The 20719-nt window shown below is 40.8% G+C and overlaps 1 protein-coding gene across 2 annotated transcripts in view; it reads right to left on the bottom strand.

Annotated features, from left to right (window-relative positions):
- Positions 1-20719, bottom strand: part of LOC126100100 (protein HIRA) — a 258874-nt gene that overhangs the window by 3554 nt on the left and 234601 nt on the right. For both annotated transcript variants that reach the window (XM_049910614.1, XM_049910616.1), the window contains one exon: positions 20-114. In XM_049910614.1, coding sequence (XP_049766571.1) covers positions 20-114 — 95 coding nt within the window. The remainder of the gene's footprint in view (positions 1-19; positions 115-20719) is intronic.

Genomic DNA, 20719 nt, shown 5'->3' with positions numbered 1-20719 from the left:
GTCCAGATATTGTACTCACCATAATTGTGTTTTCCCAAGATTTGCTTTGATTTGAATGGCTGTGTGTGGGACCCAGCAGATCATTACAGATTAGCCGTAATTTGGACTCCAGACCTTTAAAGCAGAGCAAAACCATCAAAAGGAAATTTCTTGCAAAGTTATTTTAACAGTAAATGAAAATTAATCATATGCAAGACTCAAGAAGAATATATATAATCTTGTTGCCAAAGAAGAAAGAAATAAAGCAAGGTTGTTACACACATAAATTAGAAAGCATGATTGACCTTCTACATCTTGGAATTTTTAAGTATTCCCTCAGGAGAAAGAGAAAGAAAGATGAGGAAAAAGCAAAAGAAAGATGCACATGTTCTACAGGAGATGTAAAATCATTGAAAATATGGATTAGGACAGAAACACAACAGGGAAAGTGTCGGTGTCATCTGAGATAGATCACAATTTTAGTTAGAGCATTGGTCAAGCAAAAGGCCATATCTGTAATGGTACCATCCTAAATATGGTCTCGAGGAGAAAACCTAAATATGGTTGAATGGATGGGGATTGAGCCCCTTAAGAGTTCAATGTCATTCGATGTACCATCTTAGTCTTCAGACAAACAGGGAGTAAGGTAAGAACTGTTAATAATAATAAGAATGTCAAGGATTAACATAAAACCTACAATAAATTGCAAGATGATAATGGAAACAAAACAAGAAAACCAGAGAAGTGCAAGTAGGACTTGCACTTTGAGGGTTCAGTACAAGCTTAATTACGTACATAGATATTTCCTCTACAGGTTTTGATGAGTGAGTTTTTATCAAAACAGATGACATAAATAGTTATATCTTTTGATTACATTGACTCAGAAACTTTTAAATGTTTTACACCACCAAGGAACCATAGTCTTTAGTATCTGACATAAATTTCAATTTGATACAGCTACCCATTCCTGGAAAAAAAAGTTTCTCTTCATAGAGAGATGGACATCAAAGTAAATCTGTAAGGGTTCTTTTTTTACTGAATGAGGCACAGAATTCTAAAAAAGATAAGAGGAAAAGTAAAAGTTCATATGGGTAAGGAACACAAAATAAAGAAAGAGAAAGTAGAGTCATTAATGGCAAGATGCATATAGAAGATGGGGAGCTTGTTTCCCATCTGGAGTTCACAATGAGAAAGGGGATCAAACAATGCAGTACTTTCTTTCTGTTTTCTCTGGCATCTATTTATATCTTTTGTATTTTCAATCTATCTTTGTTCATTGTCACCCCTCCCATCTTTGAACCAGTCAGAATTGGCTTCTCTTTTGCCACAAAACTGGAATCTTAATTTCTACTGTCAGTCCCTCTGTATGTTTTGAGAGAGGCTGTTTATTGCAGTAGACGTGGCTTTCTTGAGAAGCAATGCAGTAGGGAAAGGACATATTGATCGGGAGAGGTTTCTTTTAAAGAGCCAGATCACAATTCAATATCTTGCCCATTTAGTTCACAGACAAATCTCCTATAGTTTATTCTTAAGCTCAATACTCCCACAAGTATAATGGGCAGTAGGACAAAAACAGTTTCCCAGTTACACAGTTCTGATGTAACAAGTCACATGTCTAAAGACTCATATGTTTTCAATAAAAAATTCTTAATTAGTATGTCCCATGCGAATGGACTTTGTTTAGCAACTGCAACTTTTTTAACTACACCACCTCTTTTTATCATAAATTCTTCACGACTTTATCAGTTATTTTGGTTTCCATTTATCCTTGCCAGTGTTTCTACAAGAGTTTTTCCTATTTAGTGAATGTTGGTGTGAGATTGAGCCCATTAATCTTAATTAGAAAGGAACCTCATTGTGAACACTGCTTCTAGGCTCAGTGTGAGTTTTGGAAAATTTATACACAACTGAAAGTCATCTTGATCAACTGCTGAGTAACTGGAAGCTGCTGCAAGTTGGTGCATTGGAAGACTGCCCAGAGAAACATACTTGAGGTTCCAGAAGAACTTTTGTTACTGTTCACTCCCGTATATACCACTTCTCCAAAAATGACTGGCCTGTAAACCATCTGTTCACTTGCCTGTGACATCAGGATCCCCCCCCCCCCCCCCCCCAAGAAATTGTGTCTGAAATTGATACTGAATCTGGGCCACTACAAAATTCTTCTCCCATGCCATGTTATGGCATGAAGAGGAGAGTTTCACTGAACATAGGACAGTTATCAACAGTTGGAAAATATCACAGCTAACACTTATTGGAGAACAGAGCTGACACACACAAAATTAGCATTCTGCATTATTCACCTCTACAGTGATGAACCAAAATATTATACCCATTTGCTACTGTTAGACTGAATGCTGCCTGGTGACACTGAGGCATCTGAGATAAGGGAATTATATAGACAGAGTAGATATGAAAGTGGAATAATTGTAGTGATTATATGACTGCAAATGAGGAAATCATCTGGCATAATGGACTCTGTCCCAGTGCCTGGAAATGAGCATCTCAGAATCTGCAAAGCTAGTCAACTGTTCACATGCTACTGTTGTACGCATCTATTGAAAATCATTTTAAAGGTGGCGAAATCGCAAATAGGTGACATGGTATTGGACATTCAAGCCTACCACAGAATGTGAAGGTCAGGTGCTAGTCCACTACAACATACAGAATATGCTATGATCTGTGGCAGATCTAACCACAAAGCACAATGCTTGTGCAGGCACAAGAGTTTAGGATCCCACCGTTCAACACATATTGCTGAGCATGGAACTCGACAACAGATAACCCCTACGTGTTTTCATGTCGATTCAACACTATTGTCAACTATGACTGCAGCAGGCATGAGAGTATCTGGATTGGACCATGGATTAAGAGAAACTTATTGCTTGGATTGATGTACAGACATGCAATCATCCAGGCTAACAGCAGCTCGAAACACACACCATGACACAGATACAGGGATGTTGGGAGCAGTATCAAACTACAGAGAAAATTCACAGGGACTTCCCTGGGATCTGAGATAATGATTGAAGACAACATGACAGTCATGGACTACAATAAAATTATTACAGAACACCAGCACCCCCTCATGCTAGATGTCTTTCCCAACATCAATGGCATCTTTCTGTTCAAGAATGTGTGTAGCAGGTGGGTACTGATAAACCTGACAACCAATGCAAAATAAATTGCTTCAGAGCAGCAGTGACATTTCTGCAGCACAACCATGATGATTGTGACGAGTTCCTCGACAGGATCATAATAGGTGATGAGATGTGGGTTTGAAAAGTCATTTTGAAAGTCATATCACAGTTGTTGAGTGCATCCACGTTCCTAATGGAAGATAACCCGAGATTTGGGTTGTTGACTTTACTCTGGAATCAAAGCAACATTACCATTTCATGATGGAATCAGTCAACTTCACAGTGGGATCAGTCAACTCACACAAGTACTTGGGTGTAACAATTTGTGGGAATATGAAATGATACATGGTAGAGTGTCAGGAAGCTGATGAAAGAACTGAATTCACAGATGCAAACTGGCATGAGAAATCCTACTTAGAATGTTTCTAGAAGCAAATATAAGTGATGAATCCTGGAATATCTTACAACCCAAACATAGTGCTCCCATAGGGATCACGAAGGCAAGATTTGACAAGTGGTGTGTAAGCAATCATTCTGCCCTTACTCTATACATGAATGGAAAAGGAAAAAGCACTGATAACTGGTACAATGGAACACACCCTCTGCCATCACTTCACAGTGGTTTGTAGAATAGAGAAGTAGGTCTCCCGTCAAGACGAAGTTCAAGGAGACACTGTTGGTGGGGAAAGTGGGTGCTTGGTGTTCTGGGACAGGAGGGACATTCTGCCCATTAACTGCCTGCCCAGCGATGGAACGGCAAATGCCTTGCCGCCTGTTACTGTCACTGTGAAACATTGTGGAAATTGTGACGAGACATTCCAAACAACAACGCTCAACGCAGGTGTTGTGTTAACCCATGAAAATGCTCACCTACATAAGGACTGCTGCACAACAACTGTTGTGAAGGAGCTTGGCAGGAACTATTTTATCTTCCACCATACAGTTCTGATCTTGCTCTCAGCAATTTCTATCTTTCCTTCACATTCAAGAAATTCCTGTCCTCCAGTCAGCATTTACACCAAAATGAAGAGCTGGAAATGCCTGTTACATGTGCTGGTTTCATTCCCAGCCTCCTACAACACAGTAATACGACAGTTGGTCTCACAATATGAAAGATGTCTAAATGATAACAAATGATAGCTCAAACTTTTCTGTATTTGTTACCAATAAAGTTTTCAATATAACTATGTTTCCTCTTTAAAACAAATAGAAAAAAGTTGTGATGTCAAGCAAAACTGTTACTGTATAGCATTACAAAGGTGAAGCAACATGCTATAAACAAGTGGTCACAATGTTTTGGCCCTTCAGTGTACTGTATCAAAATTCAAGCAGGAGGAACTATACAGAACAAAATAATCTTTTACATGGCATCAGCATGGATGCAAAAATTCTGATCACATGAACCAATTTAATTTTCTTGATAGTCAGTCTTCAAAGTACCATGGACAAGGGTAACATGATGTACTCTGTGTTGCAGGACTCCCATAAACCTGTTAACCCTTTGATTGCTGTGGGCGAGTTAACTCATCATTCCCCGCGCTCCTCATATGCTAAGGACCTGTTTAAATGCAGCCTCCGGGTTTTCCTTAAGCACTACTGATGCGTCTATGTATCCCACTCCATCCATTCTCTAACTCCTGTGAACAAGTTACTTTCTTATCTTCATGAACAAGAAAGTTTTCACCCACTTATCATACAATGTATGGTTCATGCTGTCATTTTCTAAAATCCTCATTTTGATATCTTGAACCATTAATGAAATATAACAACTGCTATGAGTACTTTATTCCCAATATGCAAGGATAGAACTGAACATTCTGTGCATGAACATCCATTGGATATAAAAACCAATACTTTGACAATGAAGTGAAATATTCTTGTGCTCTCAGTTTTCAAAAGCATTTTGATATTTTATCTACATTTCGTACATACCAATATATGAGCTACAATCAACCATATGCAAAGTCTATGCAGTGCAAACTCTTTAAAATTTCATGTAATGCTTTACTTTATTTGATGCAGCACAGTAGTTATGACAAATAACAAAAAGAAATTAAGTCCTTTATCAAGTGAAGACATCAGATGGTAAGATATGCAAAAATCAAATTTTTTCAGCACATAGTTTTCTTAAAATTGTATGATAAGTATTTCATAATGCCCGGAACACCACCTGTTAGCACAGGTACTAGCATTAGGGGAGCAGTAACACTGACAACAAAGCCATGCTCAGCACAGAATGCAGAGAGCACATCTCTAGCAGTCAAAGGGTTAATCAGTATCACACCTGGTTTGTAAGTGGCTTCAAAACATGCACAGAGAGTGGGGGAATTATTATGGCCAATATTGTGCATTAAAATTTAGTAGCCAGTTTTACTAAATATTTAGTTCTACACTCCTGGAAATTGAAATAAGAACACCGTGAATTCATTGTCCCAGGAAGGGGAAACTTTATTGACACATTCCTGGGGTCAGATACATCACATTATCACACTGACAGAACCACAGGCACATAGACACAGGCAACAGAGCATGCACAATGTCGGCACTAGTACACTGTATATCCACCTTTCGCAGCAATGCAGGCTGCTATTCTCCCATGGAGACGATCGTAGAGATGCTGGATGTAGTCCTGTGGAACGGCTTGCCATGCCATTTCCACGTGGCACCTCAGTTGGACCAGTGTTCGTGCTGGACGTGCAGACCGCGTGAGACAACGCTTCATCCAGTCCCAAACATATGCTCAATGGGGGACAGTTCCGGAGATCTTGCTGGCCAGGGTAGTTGACTTACACCTTCTAGAGCACGTTGGGTGGCACGGGATACATGCGGACGTGCATTGTCCTGTTGGAACAGCAAGTTCCCTTGCCGGTCTAGGAATGGTAGAACGATGGGTTCGATGACGGTTTGGATGTACCGTGCACTATTCAGTGTCCCCTCAACGATCACCAGTGGTGTATGGCCAGTATAGGAGATCGCTCCCCACACCATGATGCCGGGTGTTGGCCCTGTGTGCCTCGGTCGTATGCAGTCCTGATTGTGGCGCTCACCTGCATGGCGCCAAACACGCATACGACCATCATTGGCACCAAGGCAGAAGCGACTCTCATCGCTGAAGACGACACGTCTCCATTCGTCCCTCCATTCACGCCTGTCGCGACACCACTGGAGGCGGGCTGCACGATGTTGGGGCGTGAGCGGAAGACGGCCTAACGGTGTGCGGGACCGTAGCCCAGCTTCATGGAGACGGTTGCGAATGGTCCTCGCCGATACCCCAGGAGCAACAGTGTCCCTAATTTGCTGGGAAGTGGCGGTGCGGTCCCCTACTGCACTGCGTAGGATCCTACGGTCTTGGCGTGCATCCGTGCGTCGCTGCGGTCCGGTCCCAGGTCGACAGGCACGTGCACCTTCCGCCGACCACTGGCGACAACATCGATGTACTGTGGAGACCTCACGCCCCACGTGTTGAGCAATTCGGCGGTACGTCCACCCGGCCTCCCGCATGCCCACTATACGCCCTCGCTCGAAGTCCGTCAACTGCACATACGGTTCACGTCCACGCTGTCGCGGCATGCTACCAGTGTTAAAGACTGCGACGGAGCTCCGTATGCCACGGCAAACTGGCTGACACTGACGGCGGCGGTGCACAAATGCTGCGCAGCTGGCGCCATTCGACGGCCAACACCGCGGTTCCTGGTGTGTCCGCTGTGCCGTGCGTGTGATCATTGCTTGTACAGCCCTCTCGCAGTGTCCGGAGCAAGTATGGTGGGTCTGACACACCGGTGTCAATGTGTTCTTTTTTCCATTTCCAGGAGTGTATCTTTAGAAAATATAAGACTAGTATAAAAACCTGAAGTTAATTCCTAACAGATATAAATGCACTCCTGCAAATTTACTAAACATAAAAAGTACATGATTAATGAGTCACAATTAGAGTCAGTCATATCACACAAACACCTGAGAGTAACAGTTCCTGGATCCATGAAGTGGATGACCAGATTGACTCATATGCAACTGAAACGAATAATAGGTTTTGATTCACCGAAAGGATACCAGGAAACTTGTTCACCAGCAGAATGCATTGTTTACCAAACACTCTTTTTCCCTCACAGTAGCACATTGCTCATGTGTGTGGTATTCATACCAAGTTTCACAAACCAGGACCATCAAAATTTTTAATGCAGTTTTCAAGAAAGACGGTGTTATTAAGCCTTTACATGAGTTCTAGGATAAGTAAATAAGACCACATTAAACTCAGATTTATTAAAGACATATTTAGCCTAACACTGTGAAATGAGTAGTTAATATTTTGAATTGAATACAGTTTTATTCACTAACAGTTTAGCTTCTTACCACCAAATCCCAAACTGTTTAAATATTCCCATGTATAAAATGTTCCAAATGTCTGATTATTTTACATATAAGTTAATGTGTTGAATATTTTATATTAAGCATTTAGGTGAGAAAAAGCTTGGAAAAGGTCTGATATTATGCTTAAAGTTTGTTGGAAGTCTATAAGTATTCTCACTATGAAACACTGGATGAATGCAGCCTGGGTAATCTGCGATCTGTTTTAAGCAAAAACTAGTTTTTCACACATCTCATTGTTTATGACATTATATCACCTGAACTCTGTGTCAACAATGATATAATTTTGCAGGTACATTCAAAGGCATATGTGGATACTATCTGCAAACTGTGTTGCGAATAGTTAATAACACAGAAATAATAAGTTAAAAAATCATATATGATGGCAAAATTTTACTGCATGAACAGTGAAAATGTAGTGACCGATAAACTTTTTTCCTTTCTTCACTCTGTGGAGGGTATCAGCGAAAAAATGTTTCATTAATGTTTGAAATTGTGTGTAAAGTTCGCTGGAAATTGCGAAGTGCCCTCATTCTCAAGTACTGGATGAATAAAGTCCGGATATTTATGTGCCACCAGTTACACACACACAAACACACACACACACACACACACACACAGAGTTTCTAACTGCAGTACTTGTCTTACTGTTTTAAACTATTAACATAGGAATAAACCTCATAATGAGTAAATTATGACAGCATATTACATTTTTAAATTCAGTCAATAATTAGACAAAATGTCAAAAATCAAATTTTCATTCCCACTGGAAGCCGTCAAAAGGCAAGCTGCAACTGGTACTAGGTTCAAGGATAGTTGCTTAGTAATACCGATTGTCTTTCTGAAAAGGTGGTGCACTGAGGTAACATTGTCACCTCACAAGATAATAGCATTGGAATAGCTCAGGTGATGGAGACCAGCTGATATGAAACTGTGACATACATATTTCTGGAATTCTATGAATTTTCCCAGATCATGATTCCATGTGGATTGTTGACAGCTGGTTGTGCCAGACAGTCCAACCATGATGTTAGAACACTGTTCACTTCATGGACTGGTACATCAGGATGTGTCACATTTTTAATCAAATACAGATTTATTTTCAACTGTGAAACCTTAAAAATATGGGGAAGTAGGAAAAGCAGCTACTTATGAAGAGAATGGGATAGATAATTTGGTGTAGCACATTGTTAAAGAAATATACAAATTGGTGACATTTTCTATATTTGGAATTTTAATTATCTTTACATACTTACTGCTGTAAGGGAAGGCATAATCTTACACATACTATGTGACAAAACAATGGAAGTGTAGTTTTTGATTAATTCATATTCAACAGCCTATTTAATATCTATTGTAGGACTCAGTTTTACAATCCTGTCCTATTACCCTCAAAGACAGGAATGGTGTCTTGCATGTTTAGAAAGCAATGTTACAGTGGCAAGAAAATGTTTATCACTTACTTATTCTTGCTGCTGCACTGAAGTCCAGTTTCATAACTTACAACTGTGTGATTATGACATAGCATACATTCATATTACATGGTATATATTGGAGTTATTTCTTGAGAATCATGAACTAATGAAAGACTGTCAAGCTAAACGCTTAATCTAGGCCCAGCTGAAAATAAATGAGAAGTTTTGAATTGTTAGTGTCCACATATGCACACCTATACCAACTATAAAAAGGACTACCATTTGCAAGGTTATCTGCTGTGACATTAAGCATGGATCATTAGAAGAGTGATTTCTATTACGATGGCTAAGTGTAGGTCACTGTCTTATTAATGCCATAATACAATTAGCATTCACAGGCAAACTTTGACAGCAATTTTATATGAATCTGTACACTAACCACCATATTCCGCACAGAAACAGACTCTAAGGAAAGAGATTCCAAGATTGTTCCACCATAACAAAACTGCATATTAAATACAGTGTACGGATTAATGTTAATGTGGAAAGGATGGACTTTTACTCAGCTCATAGAGGCGGCATTAAGTCATAGACATGTACAATGAAAAAGTATGCTGGAAATATTCAGCTTTTGGACAAGGTCCTTCATCAGAAGTAGAAAAGTCTCACACATTCACACAACCACAATTCACGCACAAGTGGCCACTGTCATCTCCTGATGCTAGATGCAGTCAGCCCTAGCACCTGGAGATTACAATGGCCTTGTACATGTCAGTTGTGAGTGTGTGTGTGTGTGTGTGTGTGTGTGTGTGTGTGTGTGTGTGTGTTTTATTTTCCCCAAGGACTTTGTCTCAAAGCTGAATATTTCTAGCACTTGTTTTCACTGTGCCTGTTTGCGACTAATGCCTCCGATACATGGAGTAGCAATCTATCCTTTCCATATTGTTGCTATTTTAACCTAGTCTTTCAAAATGCAGTATATGGCAACATTAACTTTTGATTCTTGGTATTTCTGTATTGATACTGGTATTTCTGCATTGATATAACCACAGACAACATATGTCACCCAAGAGAGGAGGACTATTTAAAAGTGGGGACCTGGACATAAAGTGGGAAGGGGGCCACTTTATTCTTTTTGCTTTAAAGGATAATATTTGATTATTATGTGCTGACACACAAAAAGAATACAACAAGTGTTTTCCTTTTCCTTGTGAACACTGTTGGAAGCTGATTGTTGGTACACAATATTGAGTGTCAATTATTTACAATTCATTTTCTCTGAATTTATTACAGAACTAGGAATCACTCATGTGGTATTTTGTCGATCACGTCACAAACTTTTTAAAAATATTGGTAAACTTAGATTATTTTTTCAATGGGAGACATTTTTCGATAAATGTATACACTACTGATCATCTTGTGATTCCCCCCACCACATTTCAACAACTGATTTCTTCTCTCTTTTCTGAGTATTTATCCCACATGTATAGGGTCTGCATGTTCACTATATTTCCTTCCACTATTTCACTCTGTTGCTGGCATCTTCAAGTGGATAATGTTAGATAAGAATGGTGAAGGATGGATTAACTATTGAGCCAAGATTATTCCTGATGGGAACATTGCCAAGCGAAATCACGTGTATTTTCAATCACTTGGAAAAGGACAATGAACTGCAATGTTCAGTGTATAAATGTATTAGTACAATCTCAAAATGATTACTATGGCTAATATGAGAAAAGGGGGGGCAGAGGGAGGGGGGGGGGGGGGGGGAATAAACATGGTAAAAACTGGTTGTGAGGGGGGAAGGTTATAAAGAGAGAAATGGATAGCAGTAGTGGTGCAATGTAATATATTTTTTAAATTGTAATTGCAATTAAAAATAATGCATACAACATTACTTGTGAAAAATAATTACATCGTGACTGTGTTATGAACAGTTACTATGGTATACAGTCCATAAAACTTGTTCTGGCGTAACCACAATTGCCGGAACGAAGATGAAGAACGCAAACAAGAGAAGGCGGTGAAACGACGTCAGCCAATGGTGCACTGATCAGAACACACTATGACAGGAGTGGCCTTTACAAGAAGAGAATATAAGCGCTGCTCCTGCCAGCCTTGGTCCATCAATATCGGCTCAGTATTTGGACAGCACTAGCACGACCTAGCAGAGAGTGCTATGATAGCAGTGACATGTGATCCATATCAATTGCTTGCAAGAACACTGTATATAGCAAAAGACACTTATTTTGTGTGTTGCCCATTGCTTGAGATCACTTATAAATACACGTTGCGTATTGTCACTCTTCTCGTTTGTAAGAAAACTATTAATGTGATTTTACATGAATTGTTGCATAGCATTCCGAGAACACAGCATCCTTTAGGCATCCTATACGAGACAAGTGGGCAAGACCTCACATTTGGCAACGAGTATCTGCCAAACCCAGTGCCTGACGGCCACAGCATTTTCGTTTATATTGTGCTGGCGCCTTAGTTCTCTCTTTGTCTTTACTTTGCAGGGGCAATTATTTGTTTTAAGAGTTTCTTGTCGTTTTTGCTTATCAGTGTTTTCAGGTGGTCGTTGCAGAAATTTTCTTTGCTTTCTTTGTTTACTTGCCTTGCCTATTTGTTGCATTTGTGTCGTCCAACATGCCCACCCCACCTGTCCCGCCCCGTGCTCAGGCGCCGCAGCTGCAAGCATTAGATTCTACAAAGCTAATGCAGGTGTTTCAGTTCCACACTCAACAAATCTCCACATTACTCAACATGTTGCAGCAGCTACTGGCCAAAGCTGTGTGCCCGCCGGAACAAGCACCGCCTACTTCAGTTGCTACACTAACTTTTCGACAGTTTTGTGAACAAGAAGAGGAATGGCTCGAGTGGTTGTCAAAATATGAAGCCCACATCATTGCCCACAATGTACCAGGTATGGTGAAACTTCCATATTTATTATCAACAGTAGAAAGTACAGTGATCAGACTTATCCAGAAGTTGTATTCTCAACACCACTCCAAGTGAATTTAATTATGACCAAGTAATTCGCTTCTCTAACTAACTATTATGACCAACAAGTGAAAGTGGTAGCAGCTAGATATCAATTCTTTAATTTCAGAAAAGGCCAGAACAAACTTATCGGAAACAGGTAACAGATTTGCAAGGTATGACAAGGAAATGCAAATTCAAGTGTACTTGCGGTGCTTTACATTCAGATGTTATGTTGTGTGATGCGAACGTGTATAAAGTACCTGATGTCAAACTCAGAGAAAAGATTTTGAAACAGTCCGATCCATCATTTCGGCAGGTAGTGCAAATACTAGATCAGTACGATTCTGGTGCCTTCTTGACTCATTAATTTGAGCAGCCAGCTATCTGCCGGGTTGAGTCCCTTGCTTGCGATCACCTCATTCTGCACCGGCAGCGTGCACTAGCTACTCTGAGTAAACAACGTTCCACACTGTGTAAGCAGTTCACTAAACAGGCGAACAGAATTAAGTCTTGCCCTCGGTGTTATTCACAGCACAAATGCCAAGACTGCCCCTCCCGACAGGCTCTGTGTTACGCTTGTGGTAGAAAAGGACATGTGCAATCCATATGTTTGTGACAGAACAAAAATAAGAATCTGACCCACTCACAAAAATCTAGACACAAGGCCCATGTCATAAAAGCAGTATATTCCAAGTCTGCAACTAGCAAGCTGCAACAGTTTCATCAGTGATACATCAGTCAAACAAACTTTTTGTTCATTTACTTATTTGTAGGAAACTTGTGAAATTTCAATTGGACGTGGGTGCCTATGTCACACTGCTAAATCGTCACACATATGAAGTGTTAGGCTCCCCATGCCTCTCTAAAACTAGCAAGCAACTGATGGCTTATAATGGAAAAGACATACCTCTTCTCAGAACATGTACTTTGCCTGCCATTTATCACTTGCATACACAAACAGTGACTTTTACAGTGTTGCAATCACGCGATTGTGAGAACATATTTGGTCTTGATTCTTACCATTTGTTTGGCTTTAACATTCAAGACAATATGTTGTCAGCGTCTGCATTCAATGCAGAAGATTGCGTAGTTAGTTTGCTAAAAGGATTCCCGGAACTCTTTTCTGAAGTTTTAGGCAAAGCTAACAATTTTGTTGCACATATGATGCTTAAAGACAATGCTCAGCCAAAATTTTGCCAGGCCAGATTTGTTCCCATTGCATTGCAGGACAAATTCGCTGGTGAACTTAAAGAAGTGCAATATAATCTAGTTATTGCACCCATATCAGCTAGTCAACAGACAAGTCCACTGGTCTTGCTTCCCAAACTGATTTGCACCATGCATATCTCCAAATACTGCTCGATGAAGAATCTCAAAAAGTGTGTGTAGTAAGTACCCATTTGGGTTTATTTAAATATTTGTGTTTGCCTTTTGGCAGTGCTTCCACACCCACCATTTTCCAACAGTATTTGGAACAGATGACTGCAAAAATGCCAAACTATTAAAACAATTGGGACGATATTATCATAGCAGGTCATACACCTGAAGAACATATTGCAAATTTACGTGGTTTGTTTTGTGTGTTATCCGAGTCAGGACTAAAGTGTAGACTGGACAAGTGTGATTTTTTAAAACCTAAATTACAGTATTTTGGTCATGTAAAACAGTCAAGGTGTACATCCACTTCAGTCGCATTTGTTAGCCATATGAGACTTGCCAGTACCTCGCAATATCACAGAATTGCAGTCACTTTTAGGTAAAATGAACTATTATATTTGGTTCATACCAAATGCTGCACAAATCGCAGCTCCACTGCATCACTTGCATCGCAATAATGTCCCCTTGTGACTCTTCAAGCTTTCCCGGCAGATATGTCGTAAACAGTCTTCACGGGCTTAATGCTGGATCATGTTGTGCAAATGCCACAATATTTGCTCAGAGCAACTGTCCGACATCTTCAGCTGGTTAAACCTCGCTTGTGGCTAGGTATGATTGATGGTATCCACACATTGATGTCCCATTTCTAGAACATGCCCACAAAGAATGCGCAGGCCCGGAAATCGCGCATGTGCAATGATTTGAAAATAGATAGTGCCATACTCAAACATCCCCTGCTGAAAACCAAAGAGCGGCTCTCCTGTGTGTGCGCTGTATGCTGCGTTTACTAACAGTACAGACAGACATTACTCACCAAAGACCGTACTAGATCAATGTTATGACGGGTCTGTTATCGAAAAATATTGATTTTCGCGTTGTGATTTAATAGCAGCCAATCCAGGGTTCCAGGCTGTGCTCAGTTGAAATCCCACATCCCTGTTGATGAGATTAGCAGCAGTACAGATATGTATTGCTTCCTTTGTGATGCAATCCCAAAATGATGCCGGGGATAAAACTTCCATCTTTTCATAAATCATGCTATGTCCTGTATTCAGACAGTATTCCGCAATTGTCAACTGCTATTAAACCACAACACTAAAATCAAGATTTTTTGATAACAGACCCGTTATAACATTGGTCTAGTATGATCTTTGAGAATAATGTCTGGCCATACTGTTAGTAAACGCAGCGTACCGTGCACACGCAGGAGAACCCTCTGCGATTTCCAGCAGAGGGCGTTTTAGTATGGCACCATCCATCCACAAATCACTGTGCATGTGCAATTTCCACACGTACACAATCTTCGCACTCATGTTCATGAAACGGGCCTCAATGTGCAGATACCGTCAGTCGTACTCTAACATTCTGATGGCTTAAAGTGTGAGTGTGGGTTATACTGATTTTTTTCTCTCCAAACCACATTCCACTTCTTTACGAGGTGACTTACTTGGAATTTTGCATCCCTCTTCTTTAAGGGATAGTTGGCTGCTGGAAAATCTCTTGACTTCCTCTCCATCGAATAGTGATAGGTACAGGAACTTTTAAGCCTCTTACTACTTATAAAATGAGTATACATACAAACTTTCCTTTTCGTCAGTTAATGACGTATTTGACTTTCATGCACAATATAATTCACACTTTCAACATACATATGTAATTTCCTGTAAGTACCTCGTACCGTCACACATTTGAAAGAAAATGAGTTACAGTTAAAAGAAAGTTGGCTCAACTACTATGATTTTCTCAAAATGAATTGGAAAATATGTCTTGCCTCTACCAAGACTGAGCCAAAAGTCTACAAGAGTACTTTTTAAACTGTTCTTGTTTCACATGTTGTTGTTGTTGTGGTCTTCAGTCCTGAGACTGGTTTGATGCAGCTCTCCATGCTACTCTATCCTGTGCAAGCTTCTTCATCTCCCAGTATCTACTGCAACCTACATCCTTCTGAATCTGGTTAGTGTATTCATCTCTTGGTCTCCCTCTACGATTTTTACCCTCCACACTGCCCTCCAATGCTAAATTCTCAAATCACTACAGTACCTAGCCACCAGCAAGGTTGAACCACCTGAAGATGTAGGACAGCTGCTCTGAGGAAGTATTGTGGAATTTGCACAACGAGAACTGGTCGCAAACCCATGAAGACTATTTACAATGTTGCCTTTGTTTGGACAAATGAGTGTGAAGCAGCTTTGCAAATACTAAAAGATGCATTGCTCAGTGATCAATGCTTAGTTCACTTTGATCGTGACAAAGCACCAGTTGTATTGCAAGTTGATGCTTCCTCTTATGAAATCGGTGCAGTGCTTTCACACAGAATTGGTGATAAAGAGAGGCCTATTGCTTTCACATCAAAAGTGTTGCCTAAAGCTCAGTCTAGCTACTCACAAATTGAAAAAGAGGCTTTGGGTATTGTGTATGGTGTCACCAAATTTCACCACTATTTGTATGGCAGAAAATTTTACTTGGTAATGGATTACAAGCATTGCAGTCCTTGTTTCATCTGACAAAACTGCTTCCTGTACAAACTGCCCAAAAATTGCAAAGATGAGTTTTGTTGTTGTCGTCTCAATACCAGTACTAGATTATGTATCATCAGACAGCTCAACATGGTAATGCAGGCGTGCTTTCATGTCCTCCAACTGACCCTGACACAGACTTTGATGCTTCTGCTGCATTTGTTGTCACATCGAAGCTCAGGACTCTGAATAGCATCAATCTTTTCTGCTGAACTATAAGAAAATTGCACAGGCCACGGACGCTGATCCAGATTTTGCTTAGCTGCATTTGCACATATTGTCCTCTTTCCTTGCATTACATAAAGAACTCTGTGGTGCACCGATACTTTACACATCAGCATAGCCTCGCTGAAAAGAAAGGTGTGATTCTTGTACAAAATAACAGTGGTCAGTCACATGTATTGATCCCCAAAGCTTTGCAAAAAGAAGTGTTGCAGTTACTTCACACCAAGGACACTGGGGGATTGTTCGTATGAAACAATTAGCGTGTTGGCACTGTATTTGGCTGGGTATGGACAGCCAAATCAAACAGATGATGTCACAGTGTCACCCATGTGCGGAAAATCAGTCCATTCCACCATAAAAATTCTCTGCTTAGCCTAAATTGTAATCGCCATGGCTATATGTGCACACACACTTTGCAGGACCTTTTTGGAACAATCGTTGGTTGAGTGTGTTTGACTTGTATAGCAAGTTCCCTTTTGCTGTTCCAGTGAAATCGACAACGGCAGGTTGCACAATTCAGGTGTTTTCAATGATCTTTTGCCTCGAAGGTTTATCTGAAGTAATAGTGTCAGACAACGGCCCTCAGTTCATTTCAAATGAATTTCAAACATTCTGTGAGCACAATGGCATACAGCCTCTAACTAGTGCACTGATCCATCCACAGTTGAATGGCAAAGTGGAACATTTTGTCAAAACATTCAAGCAGCAGATGGCCAAACTTTGCTCTGCACACACCAGGGATGCAGCACTTTCTCACCTCATATTGTTCACACCCACAAGATGGACCATCGATGGCAGAATTACTTCACGGCCACTGCCAACAGGCTCTGCTCCACCCTCTTCAGCATTCAGCGCTGAAGGAAGGCCACAAGTATCACTTCGTGCCACATGATATTATCTTTTACAGGGTTTTTAGTGGCAGTCTAACAGTTTGGACGACAGAACTACTCAAATCTAACTAACCTAAGGACATCACACACATCCATGCCTGAGACAGGATTCGAACCTGCGACTGTAGCGGTCACGCGGTTCCAGACTGTAACGCCTAGAACCGCTCGGCCACTGGGGCCGGCTCCATCCTCAACATGAATTTTAATACACGTCTTCCCCTCACCAAGGCTAAGACAAAAGTTTTTAATGTTTTTTTTTCAACTATTCACATTACTATAACAATGGTCAAAACACAATTAGAACAGAGTAGCATAAACACTCCATGGTTCTTCTGTCCATTTTCACTAAACTTCCATGGATTGACCGACAAGTACTTGTCGGTGCAGTTCAGCTGCCACGTCTACATTCTGCTCATGACTCATTTCCAACCTGCACACACAAACATGTGACACGCAGTGGGTAGGATTCCACTTTCTTGCAGTCATATCTAAAATATCATGTGTTCGAGACGGTAGAAGGCCGAGTGGTTCTACAATTTATGTGATAATTCTCGAATCCCTACATATCCCCCAATCCCCGATTGAACACGTTTTTTTATACACAATCATTATGTACATAATATCACACATAATAACATTTCACATTTTAGCAGTATACATTTCTTACATAGGTTTATATATACATCTTCCACTTCAATAACAGCCCTTTGTTTTCTCCAGAGCAATATGAGCGTCTCTTTATTCTATTCTCACTTTATTTTGATATCAAGACCTGAGTATTCATTCATGATTTAGTAAGTTTGACTAGTATTTAGGAATCGTGAGGACTCTTTCCTTATTTCCAGTCTTACACTTCAGGTGTTCATGACACTTGAGTAATCTATTTTCTGTTCTCATTCTTTGTACTACCTTTTTATTAGTACATAGTAGTTTTATTATTTTTTGCAGCTTGGAGGAACTCTGAGCAAAAGGAAAGTGTTCTTTTTGACACTTATTTATTTACGTGAAACACAATAATGCTAGTTTTGTATAGAATTCATGCTTTCCAGAATAATCCCTATAAAATGTGTGACTTCTGTCACGATACTGTCCCCTTCTGCTAGGATCAGTACCTATGCCTTACTTGAGGGTTGACCTTATGAGTGCTCTTCCACTCTTTCCATTCTGGTAGGTATGTCCCTTTATAAAACATTCCTATTTTTTAGGCCATGGGTCATCCTATCTCCATGTAGGTACGCCTGCCCTTTATACTCAGTAAATTCTGGGTACGCCCCCCTTATCCTTTCTGAGTAGGCCTCATGGTTCATTATCCCAGTGTACACTTCTATGTATAACCTAATTAAGTATTTTCTGGTTAAGATACAAATCTATCTCAGACTTCACATTCACTTCTTAATACATTATCTATTCCCTAGTGTCCTCCTCTACTTCTCAAATTCTATACTCTCCATAGATAATATGTCTACATACACTGTTTAAGTCCACTATCCTACAATCCACTGGTTTTTCTTAAATGACTTATAACGATTAATTCCACTCTAGTTTACGTTCTCTTTCTTTGCTCATGCCTCTTTCTTGTCCATCCCCTGCTCACTACTGCTTTATAGTTATTCCACTAACTCACATGCTTTTGTCTCTCTTTGTGCACGAGTTGATCGCCACTATACTTTCTTTATATACACCTTTTCATATATACACAATGAGGTAGAACTGTCATAGTTTTTATATATATATATATATATATATATTTAAAAAGAAAGATGATGAGACTTACCAAACAAAAGCGCTGGCAGGTCGATAGACACACGACCTGCCAGCGCTTTTGTTTGGTAAGTCTCATCATCTTTCTTTTTAAATATATTTTTCCCACGTGGAACGTTTCCCTCTATTATATATATATATATATATATATATATATAATATATTATATATATATATATATATATATATATTATATATATATATATATATATATAATAGAGGGAAACATTCCACGTGGGGAAAATATATTTAAAAAGAAAGATGATGAGACTTACCAAACAAAAGCGCTGGCAGGTCGATAGACACACAAACAAACACAAACATACACACAAAATCTAGCTTTCGCAACCAACGGTTGCCTCGTCAGGAAAGAGGGAAGGAGAAGGAAAGACAAAAGGATATGGGTTTTAAGGGAGAGGGTAAGGAGTCATTCCTATCCCGGGAGCGGAAAGACTTACCTTAGGGGGAAAAAAGGACAGGTATACACTCGCACACACACACACATATCCATCCATACATACAAGACACAAGCAGACATTTGTAAAGGCAAAGAGTTTGAGCAGAGATGTCAGTCGGGACGGAAGTATAGAGGCAAAGATGATGTTGAAAGACAGGTGAGGTATGAGCGGCGGCAGATTGAAATTAGGAATTAGCGGAGATTGAGGCCTGGCGGATAGCGAGAAGAGAGGATATGCTGAAGGGCAAGTTCCCATCTCCGGAGTTCTGACAGGTTGGTGTTAGTGGGAAGTATCCAGATAACCCGGACGGTGTAACACTGTGCCAAGATGTGTTGGCCGTGCACCAAGGCATGTTTAGCCACAGGGTGATCCTCATTACCAACAAACACTGTCTGCCTGTGTCCATTCATGCGAATGGACAGTTTGTTGCTGGTCATTCCCACATAGAACGCTTCACAGTGTAGGCAGGTCAGTTGGTAAATCACGTGGGTGCTTTCACATGTGGCTCTGCCTTTGATCGTGTACACCTTCCGGGTTACAGGACTGGAATAGGTGGTGGTGGGAGGGTGCATGGGACAGGTTTTACACCGGGGACGGTTACAGGGGTAGGAGCCAGAGGGTAGGGAAGGTGGTTTGGGGATTTCATAGGGATGAACTAAGAGGTTACGAAGGTTGGGTGGACGGCGGAAAGACACTCTTGGTGGAGTGGGGAGGATTTCATGAAGGATGGATCTCATTTCAGGGCAGGATTTGAGGAAGTCGTATCCCTGCTGGAGAGCCACATTCAGAATCTGATCCAGTCCCGGAAAGTATCCTGTCACAAGTGGGGCACTTTTGGGGTTCTTCTGTGGAGGGTTCCGGGTTTGAGGAGATGAGGAAGTGGCTCTGGTTATTTGCTTCTGTACAAGGTCAGGAGGGTAGTTACGGGATGCAAAAGCTGTTTTCAGGTTGTTGGTGTAATGGTTCAAGGATTCTGGACTGGAGCAGATTCGTTTGCCACGAAGACCTAGGCTGTAGGGAAGGGACCGTTTGATGTGGAATGGGTGGCAGCTGTCGTAATGGAGGTACTGTTGCTTGTTGGTGGGTTTGATGTGGACGGACGTGTGAAGCTGGCCATTGGACAGGTGGAGGTCAACGTCAAGGAAAGTGGCATGGGATTTAGAGTAGGACCAGGTGAATCCGATGGAACCAAAGGAGTTGAGGTTGGAGAGGAAATTCTGGAGTTCTTCTTCACTGTGAGACCAGATCATGAAAATGTCATCAATAAATCTGTACCAAACTTTGGGTTGGCAGGCCTGGGTAACCAAGAAGGCTTCCTCTAAGCGACCCATGAATAGGTTGGCGTACGAGGGGGCCATCCTGGTACCCATGGCTGTTCCCTTTAATTGTTGGTATGTCTGGCCTTCAAAAGTGAAGAAGTTGTGGGTCAGGATGAAGCTGGCTAAGGTAATGAGGAAAGAGGTTTTAGGTAGGGCGGCAGGTGATCGCCGTGAAAGGAAGTGCTCCATCGCAGCGAGGCCCTGGACATGCGGAATATTTGTGTATAAGGAAGTGGCATCAATGGTTACAAGGATGGTTTCCGGGGGTAACAGACTGGGTAGGGATTCC

The sequence above is a fragment of the Schistocerca cancellata genome, chromosome 9 (genome assembly GCF_023864275.1).
Source record: "Schistocerca cancellata isolate TAMUIC-IGC-003103 chromosome 9, iqSchCanc2.1, whole genome shotgun sequence".
Classification (NCBI taxonomy): domain Eukaryota; kingdom Metazoa; phylum Arthropoda; class Insecta; order Orthoptera; family Acrididae; genus Schistocerca; species Schistocerca cancellata.
This window is presented reverse-complemented; position numbering and strand designations above follow the sequence as displayed.